This window comes from Pinus tabuliformis, chromosome J, assembly GCF_031772625.1.
Source record: "Pinus tabuliformis cultivar Carrire ecotype Pingquan chromosome J, CPIR1, whole genome shotgun sequence".
Classification (NCBI taxonomy): domain Eukaryota; kingdom Viridiplantae; phylum Streptophyta; class Pinopsida; order Pinales; family Pinaceae; genus Pinus; species Pinus tabuliformis.
The window spans coordinates 1,002,812,659-1,002,822,341 of record NC_142295.1 but is presented as its reverse complement, the minus strand read 5'-3'; the positions used below and the strand labels follow the sequence as shown (position 1 = coordinate 1,002,822,341).

Below are 9,683 nucleotides of genomic sequence, written 5' to 3'. Positions count from 1 at the left end.
GCTAGGATTATGGGCTAGAAAAGTGGCTTAAATCTCGGGGTTACTGGCATGTAACTAGTAATTATGGTCCACGTTCGCTCGCAAGCAGGCCTGCAAGAGAGAATTTAGGTTGTTGGTCGCTCCCTTTCCCATAGCATGAGAGTGATTATGGCTTAAGAGGTCTAGAACAGAAATGGGACTTAGGGACAGGCTGTCTTAGTGCCTAACTTTTCTCCTGAGGGTTCTGTTGAAGATGTTGAATGACTGTATGTGATGTTTCATCGATTCCACTTCCTTAAGGTCACATCGAAGGTCGAATCTGATCATAGTAACCTCTCGTCTCATGTTTACCCTAGTCGGCATGGTTAATTTGGGTAGACCTAGGAGGGGGCGTTACAGATTGGTATCAGAGCATGGTGTTTCTCTCTTTGGGTCATATCTAATGCTACAGATATGGGTGAACATGTTGGTCATGCATGCATGTCAATTGTGTCTGTGTCTCTTACACTTGCATTCCATGTGCTTGTTGCACTACATCATATTGATCATGGTAGAAGTAAGGTTGTCATGAGGAACTTGTTGTTGATTTTATGGAATGCATCGTCGGGAGTATATGACTGGTTATATGAATATATGCATCTTGATTACATGTATCAGTCTTGTAGGTTGATTACAAGAATTGATCACTTATGATCGACTACATGCGGTTATGCGTATGTGTAGTTGATTAGGCATTGCTTATGCAGGTTGATAGTTGCATGAGGCAATGTGTACAATGGAGTAATGGTTGTTGTCATGCATGAGGTCATAGCATGCATTGTTGATATGGCCTTGCATTGATGACTGGACCCTAGCTAGAATGATGTTTATGCGTTGATGCACTTATTTGATATATGTCTATATGTTATTATGGTTATGTTATACATGCATCATGTTGATTTGATGATCTTGCAGACAAGGTATCCTCCCCGAGTTATGCTAAGGTATGTTGATTTATGGTGATTTGGTTTAGCTGACATAGTATGCCTTGCAAGAAAGAGATCAGATGGATAGCAAGGTGGTAGACTACCTAGAAGCTCCCTATGAATCAGAGGGGAAGCGTGGTGTGGGACATTCTTTTGATTTGGAAAACACATTGAGAAGCTTGTGGGAAGAAATAAGGAGTTGCAAAGCATAAAATGACAAAATCATGCAGGCACAAGAGAAACAAGTAGAGGTGAATGCAATACTACTTCAGAGTTTATCAAATTTGCAGCGACAAGGACCACTTTGGATCAACCATGGACAGGAGGATAGAACTAATGGGGCATATGGCAGCAGGTCTCATAGCAGACACAAGTCGGACAGATCATACACGATTAGAGATGGCAAGATGTTGGATACTCTAGATAGGAGAGGTGACAGACACAAGTATTACTCTAGTTCTAGTTTTGATAGACATCATGATCATCATTGTTATCATCCTTAGGGGATACTTGTCGGATGAGTTCAATAAGGCGAAGCCACCTACCTTTGATGGAGAGATGAATAAATCGCAAGATACAGAGGCTTGGTTGCTTGGCGTGAGGAAAATATTTAGATTGCATGATTATTCAGAAAACATGAAAGCAAGGATAGCCCTTTTCAGTCTCAAAGATAAAGCGTATATTTGGTGGGAAGACGTGAAGAATGTCAAGGACATGCATGAGGATGATTTTACCTGGCATGCATTTGAAAGGCTCTTCAAGAAGAATTACTTATCGGAGATATACTTTGATGACAGAGCTAAGGATTTTTATGAGTTGCGGTCAGGTTCTATGAAGGATGATGAGTATACTAGCAGGTTCTTAGAGTTTTTGAGATATGTGCCTTGCCTCAGAGAGGAGAAGGTCAAGGTTCAGAGATTCATCACTGTACTGCCAGTTGCATATGATGAGGCTCATCAATAGGTAAACTATATGGGTCACAGTGCCACTCTCCAGCTTATTAAATTGTCTTTTCTCACATTTATTTACAAATTTTGTTATATTTTTCTTTATGAGAATAGTAAATGTGAGTTACTATGTCATATGGCCTAATGTGTGTTAAATGTAGGAAATTGGAGAATTTTTTAGTTGACTTGAGTGCAGGGACCTGGAGTAGGAAATCAAGAGAGATTTGAGGAATTTGTCTCCCTCCTTAACTCCTCAAATCATTCAAAGATTCTCCCACTCTACCTCATCAGCTCGGTGTCACTAGCAGCCAAGCAAACTAAGTTCATTGGCAGTCGAGCCAATCAGTCGAAGATTCTCCCACTCTACCTCATCAGCTCGATGTCACTCGTAGCCAAGTAAACTAAGTTCATTGGCAGTCAAGCCAATGGAAGGTGAGCCAATGCCAGTCAAGGAAGAGTTATTCTCGAGTTAGGCAGCCAAGTATACTTATTTTCTAGGGAGTTGTTGGTAGCTCCAATTTTGTATAAATAAGAAAGCTATGGGACTCATTAGCATTCAAAATTTTATTGCAGCCAAGAGGCCATTAAGCTGAAGCACATTTGATTGTTATTGTTATGATATATTTGACACTTCTTAATTGATAATGAGAAATTATGTTTTGATCCAGCACTTAGTTGACTCAAAGGGTTGAAGCTCTTGGGTTAGAGCCCAACCCTAGCAGTAGAAGTTCCTCTCTTGTATCTATATTCTTAGCTTAGAATGTTGGTTAACTACTGAAGTTTATTTATGTTTTTGGCTTAGAAAGTTGAGTAAGTTTTTGTTTACACATGTTTTCATTAGCTTAAAGAGTAGATTAGTGTTGCAGTCTAATGAAGGAAAATACATCAAAAATCTTGTGACAGGGACCCCTATCTCATCTCCCTCATGGGATCATGACTAGAGGACCCCACTCTCACAGCCCAAAAATAGAGTTTGTCTTTTGTTCATTTCATAGATTAAGTTTCAGTCTTAGTTAGATAGTTGTTTATGATTTCTTGGAAATATTTGCAGTTGTTATTTTGCTTCTTAAGATTGTTGTAGCTTAGAAGGTAGTCCATTTCACAGATCTAGTCCTTAACAATAGTTAGATCAGATTTTCCAAATTCAACTCATCTTTTCCTTGTTGACGTGTAATGATTTGTAAATGAAAAGAAAAGTAGGTTTTTTTGCAGGGATGTTGATCTGTAGGAAGGGACTCCTCCAACCAACTCCACCTACGTCTTCTCCACCTTCTGTTGATGCATGCTAGCCCATATTTTGAACCTCTTTTTTTTAGCCACCATGAGCAAGTTGTCTTAGGAAAATTTGTCCTTCTTGGAGGTGTTGGGCTTGGCCTTGGTTGATGTTCACCTTCCCTACACCTTTCCCAATGGTCATGCACCCTTCAAACCCTTCATATCACCATTATTGTCCTCCAAAACCTCTTAGCCAAATTCATGTAGCAGTTCATGACATCTTGTAGCAGTTTCCTGTAGCAAACCTGTAGCATCCTGTTTTGACCCTGTTTTGACCTGAAATGATAGCCTAGCCTAGTTTAGAAGTAGTTTAACCCATCAACTTGGATCCCATGACCATAAGTTCCACCTAGACCAGTCCTTTCCCTCCTGCAAGAGGAGACAAGCATTAGTTCTTTTTATTTCTAAATTTCACAATCAGGACTTCATTTACTAAGAAAGTGTGAATTAGATAGCCAATGCATGCATATTTGAATTAAGAAATGGTATAAAAATCTTATATTTTCAAGCAACCCTAGTAGTTAGATAATCAAGTGTGAATGAGCATAGTTTCCTCTCTACAAGTGAGCATAATATCTATGTGTCATTTCATAGCATTTACAAGTTGGCAGCTTTCATTTTATTAGTAAAAGTAATTCACTTTCCTTGCACTAGAACTGACTTTACATTCCCCTGTCAGTAGTCAAAATCCCTTTAGTTCAATAGAGGAATGGTCTAGACCCCTAATGATTATGTGACCCAGACGAGAAGTGACATGAGAGGAATGATGCATCTATTGTATATATAGCACTATCGCTTCCAAGTTTGTACAAAACCTCGGGTTGATAAAGTAAAGTTGGTAGCCCTAGGAGTTGCAACATTCTTGCTGCAATACTGAGGCTCATCACTTTTTGGCACCGTTGCCAAGGAGGTATCTAGGTAGATGTAATTTCTTCTTTTCTTTATGTTTTTCATTCGGCAAGTAGATGTTATTATGTTTCCCTTTTTGTTTTGCAATTGGTTCTAAAAAAAAAAAAAAATGCCCCTTAGGAGTAGAGACAATTTAGGGAAATTCTTGCAAAATACCCCCACACCAACAAACATTCAACCTTCCCTTTTCTTCGGTGACTATTAGCTTCCCTCTCTGACTGCGGGGGGTTAGAGGACCCATTAGGTGAACAACCCTGAGATCTTTGAAGAGACTATTAGGGAAGAAGAAGAAGAAACCATTCCACACACTTACACCATGTTTGAAAACAAAAATGAGGTTGGAAACAGAAATGAGGGTGTTTTCCCATTAGATAGACTAATGGGGATGCTAGGATGAAAAATATAAACCCCTCTGCCCTTCCTCACTTCTATGGCTTAACCTCAGAGGACCCTGATACTTTATTGTTTGAGTTTGTTGTCATCTACAAAACTTATGATTATACCTCTGGTGACCAGAAGTTGAATTTGTTCCCATCCACCCTTAAGGATGAAACCTTGCGCTGGTTCATGGGTCTACCTAAAGATAGCATCACTACCTGGACTCAAATGCAGCAATCCTTCAACAACAAGCACAAGGACTATTCTAGGTCCAAAGACACTAAAGAGGAAATATTTAGAATGACCTTGGGACATTATGAATCCTTGGAGGATTATGAGGAAAGGTTCCAACTCAATTACAAAATGGCCAGATGCACCCTTCATCCTGAATCACTCAAGTTGGTCCTTCTTATAGGAATCAGGGAGGACATTCTAGAAACCCTAAACATGTTGTCTGGAGGGGACATTTATCAGCTACCCTATGATGATATCAAGACAGTGTTCAAAAACCATTCTAGGGCTGCCAGAAAGAAGGGTAGGGCTAGTCAATATTTGGCCAGTTCCTCTCCCTCTAACACATCTATCAAGAGTGAAATTGGAAACATGTTGGAGGACTTTAAAAGTGAAATGTTTCAAACCTTTTCTCTGCAATGGAAACCATTCATATCAAGAGTAAGTAGAGAGAGAATTAGCTATATTTTGCCCTAGATGCACTAGAAGGCACCCTAGAAATTAATGTCCATTAAATGTTATAAAGGTCTACTTGGTCTGTGAGGAAAACCATTCCACAGATAAGTTCCCTTCTCTACCTGGTGTTATCACTCAGATTTTCCTTAGAAGTTATTTAAAAGAAGGAAAGGATCCAAGGTAACTACAAACCAATCTTTTAAGTATAGATCCTAGCCAATCTACACTCAGAGAGGGCTCTCTCTTTATGATTTAGCATTGTTTTGATATGATATTAGGCTAGTTATTAATGCTTAAGGAATTTGTTTTGATTTGTTTGGTGGAATCAAGGAAACAAATGGGTAGAGCAGGTATTCAGGCCATTGGGCTATGGAGTCAAGTAGGAAAGGTTTAACAGGATTTGATTAATCACCGAGGTAAGAGTTCACAAGGCAAGCTAGCATAGCAAGGAAAAATCTGAAGGTTTCAATGGATGGAAATCATAATTAGGGCCAAAGGGCAATGAAGAATTCTTGGCAAGGATTAAGGTGAAGACGGGAAGTTTGGCAAGTAGCAAGGGCACTTAAGAATCCTATACTAGGGGCCAATAGAAGGAATGAATTACAGAAGTGAGGGAGCAACTAAGAATTCCCGTACTTAAGCAATTTAGTAGAAAACATTAAATAAGCAAATAGTTAAAACAGAGAGCACTTAAGCTAATTCTGATGATATTATTCCTTGTTTGCTTTTAAGAATTATAAGAAACACATATGATATTTCATAACATAAAGGAAAACAATATTCAAAATCAGAGAAGTGATACTTATTTGTTTCCTTCAGTGCACATGAATCAAGTAAAATGTCCTCAACTTTATTTAATCCAGTAAACCAATCCAGCCTTGATTACAACAACTCCTTTAGCTCAAAACAAAAGTCTACATAAATGCTTTTTAATCCACCCTAATTACTTCAATTTGTAAAGTATTTATACAAAAACTAATACAAAATATCTCATAACTATATGAGATTTTTCTAGGAAACAAAAGTTATCTTCCACACGAAGATAGAGACAGATGGAAAACAGATTGTTTGTTGTCCCTTTATTTATGAATGTGTTGGATACTGGAACTTGGATTTTCCTCTTGCAGTTGCCTTGGTAGTTGTGTGTTGGACTTCACTCTTATCTTCACCTACTGATACTCTTTACCTGTGTTACCAGACTTTACCATAGTGAACATTTTTTACTTTATAGATTTACTATAGTAACTTCATAGTAAATCAGTCAAACTGGTCCACCATTCGTTATCTAGTATTTTCATCCTGATCATCTTCCTGTAAACTTCATCAGCATCTGTGTACTTAGCAAAATTGGGTTGGCTGGTGAATAGATGTTTTACTTCATGTTCTATGTAGAATAGATTTTCCAAGCCATCATAAAGTACCTTTCCTATAGGTAATGCCTTCACTCCTGAAGAACCTGCTTGGCTCCTAGCCTGTTTATTTAATCTCTCAATATAGTCTTCATGTGTCATTAACTTGTCATGTATAACCAGTGGGCTAGGAAGGCCTTTCTCTCTCAGAATGCCATATTTCAACATGAAGCTATCTATGTCTGTTTGAATACTCTGACATCTTTTTTCTAGATTAAGCATTAAGTTCCTTTTAGTAAGAACTTTCTTTATCTCAATAATTGTAGTTGTTCTATCCTCAATCTCTAACTACTCTAGCTAGTGCTTGTTCCTGATTTTCAAGAGATCAATTAACTGGTTTGCCTCTTCAGGTTTACCTCCCAGTTCATATTTAGATTTTTGTATAGCTTCTATAGCTACTTTGATCAATTTTGTCTGTTCAAAAATAACCTGAATTGAAGGCCAATATCATTGATGGAATCAATGTTATTGGCCCACAAAATATCTTTCATATCTCTCAATGGTCTTTCTAATGTCAAATCCTTCTCGAGGATTCTGATTCTTTCTTTCATCCTTTTTTTTCTTCTTCTTTATTTTGAATCTGTGCTAGCTCATAGTTTGTTTCCAAACTTGACATTTGTTCCTTGAGCTTTTTCAGTTCTATAGCCTAGATACTCATTTGTTCCATGGCTTTGATCACTTCATCTGTTTTTTCTGTTGTTGTCCCTGCATTGGTTGATGTACCTATAGTTGAATTAGTCCCTGCTACTGGCAATACTGTCATTGGTGGAAGTGTAGGTGCCAAAGAAGTTGCCAGAGTGGAGGGTACTGTTGTAGAAACTGTGGGTATGACAGTCTGAGGAGCGGTGACCAGCTCACTCTGCTTAGACTGTATAGCATTCTCCAATTCCTTCTCAGTTTCTTTTAACTGATAATTTAACTTAAGGACTAGGTCCATAAGTTCTTCCTCCTTTTGTCTCTCTATGACTTTTGCAGTTTGAGGATGGTGGAGAGGAGGGATCTTGAGCTACTTCTTCAGTGCAGCTATATCATCGTTTTTATTTTTAATCAATTGTTCAGCTGCTTTGACATCTTTGGGATCATGGCCCAATTCTATAACCAAGTCTTCTAGAGTTTTTATCCTAGTGTCTTTAGCCTGAGAGGAGGCATTTTCCAATTGCATTTGTGCCGTGGTATTGTGCAATGAGTTTTGCAATTGATGTGCTATGATGGCCTTATTAATCAAGGTGGAATAGACCATCTCACCAGCTTGTTTGTGCAGTTCTATTTGGTCAATAGGATGGATATCCTTTGCCAAAACTTCAAAATCAGTCTTTAAATAATCAACCATGGATCTTGACTGCCACAGATTACTTGACAAAATGGATAGAATCCATTCCCTCTAGACAAGCCACTGATATTGTCATCATAGGTTTTCTGGAGGCCAATATTCTGTCCAGATTTGGTTGTCCCACCAAAATTATCATAGACAATGCTGTAGCCTTTAAATCAAAGAGGATGATTAATTTCTACCATAAATACTATATAACCCTTGGTCATTCTATGGCTTACTATCCCCAAGGGATTGGACTTGCAGAATCCTCCAACAAAAGCTTAATGAATATTATTAAAAAATTGTTGGAAGACAATAAGAAAACCTAGAACAAAAAATTAATCAATGCTTTGTGGGCAGACAGGCTGACCACCAAGAAATCTATTGGTACTAGTCCCTATCAGCTAGTCTATGGGATGGAAGCAGTTTTCCCTTCATCATTAGGAATTCCAGTAATGAAACTACTCCAGGAATCTGAAGTTGAGCCAAATGATATTCAGAGAAGAACCAATCAAACCTTTCATTTGCAGCAAACCAGGGAGGAAGTATACCTCAGAGCGCAAGTACTGCATGAAAAACTCAAGAAAGTTTTTGATAAAAGAACTAAGGCAGAAGACTTATATCTTAGTGATAAAGTTTTGAAGTGGGACTCCAGCAGAGAAGATAAAGGGAAACATGGGAAGTTTGACTTCCTGTGGAAAGGTCCATACATTATATATGCCTTTAGAGGTAATAATGCTTACTTTCTCAAAGAATTGAATGGTGCAGAGGTAGAAGGAGGACCAGTCAATGGTCGAATGTTGAAGCACTATATTGATCCAAGTTACTAATTTTACCAGTTTCAGTTGTACATACTATATCCTTCATATTTTTTAGAGTGGATTGGATGGTAAAGTTTTGGAGTTGAAGCCCGAAGAGAAGGCCCTAAGCTTCAAAAGTGTCACTGTCATAAATATCAATAAAGCAGCAGAATAAAGGAAAAATTGCAGAATAAAATCACAGTCTTCCAAAAGGCCATTGATCTACAGTTCTTGACTTTCCACCAGGGAAAGCCATCCCCAAGTGGAGCCACTATTATGTTCCTATACCAATAGGTGTCATAATTTATGATTGACTTAGTTTATCTCTGTAATATGTACATACCTTTGCTTTCTGCAAATGTTTTCCATATTTGAAAAAATCAAAAAAATTAAAAAATGTAAAGAGGGTATGTCCTAAAAGAAAAATCAAAGGACAAAAAAGAATGAAAAAAGGTCAAAAAAGATGATGAAAAATGAACCCAAAGAAAGAAAAAAGACCATGAAAGTGTGCAAGTCAAAATGCCACTACCATTTACTTTGATGTAGAATAAAAAGATTGTGTGCAGCTTGTTACCTTTGCCGCAATCCATGGATAGTCAAATAGTGTAAACTTAGTTATTTCATGTTTAGAGATAGAGAATAAAAACTGACCAAACTGTTTAATCTTGGCAGATAAGTAGATAGGTAGAGTTAATAAAAGGAGCTCAACATTTTAATCTAAACCCTTGGATGTAATAAGGATAGACTTAGATAGATTTCCATTGTAAAAGAAAAGAAAAGTTTGATAAGGGTTTTCCAGTTCAAGTGCACCCCAATAAAAAGTAGAAAAAATGGTAGGATGTGTAAGTGGGTAAGTAGATGAATGGTTGCAGAATGGTGTATGATGAATGATTAGTTGAAACTCATATCATTTACTTTCATCATCATATTACTTTAAAAGTATGGATAACAAGGAAACATTTACAAAGTCAAGTGTTTAATTTCCTCATTCCTTTTACCCCTAATTTCACTAATTTCCCACA

General features: G+C 37.6%; 1 protein-coding gene across 1 annotated transcript; it reads left to right on the top strand.

Moving 5' to 3' along the window:
* The first annotated feature begins 1,421 nt into the window (after positions 1-1,421).
* Positions 1,422-1,907, top strand: LOC149230235 (uncharacterized). Its single transcript, XM_089381243.1, has one exon. It carries the CDS (start codon positions 1,422-1,424, stop codon positions 1,905-1,907), a length of 486 nt encoding a protein of 161 aa, XP_089237369.1.
* Positions 1,908-9,683: the final 7,776 nt, after the last annotated feature.

Excerpts from the sequence above, each read along its gene's own strand:
- LOC149230235 (XM_089381243.1), top strand. The coding sequence starts at position 1,422 with ATGATCATCATTGTTATCATCCTTAGGGGATACTTGTCGGATGAGTTC.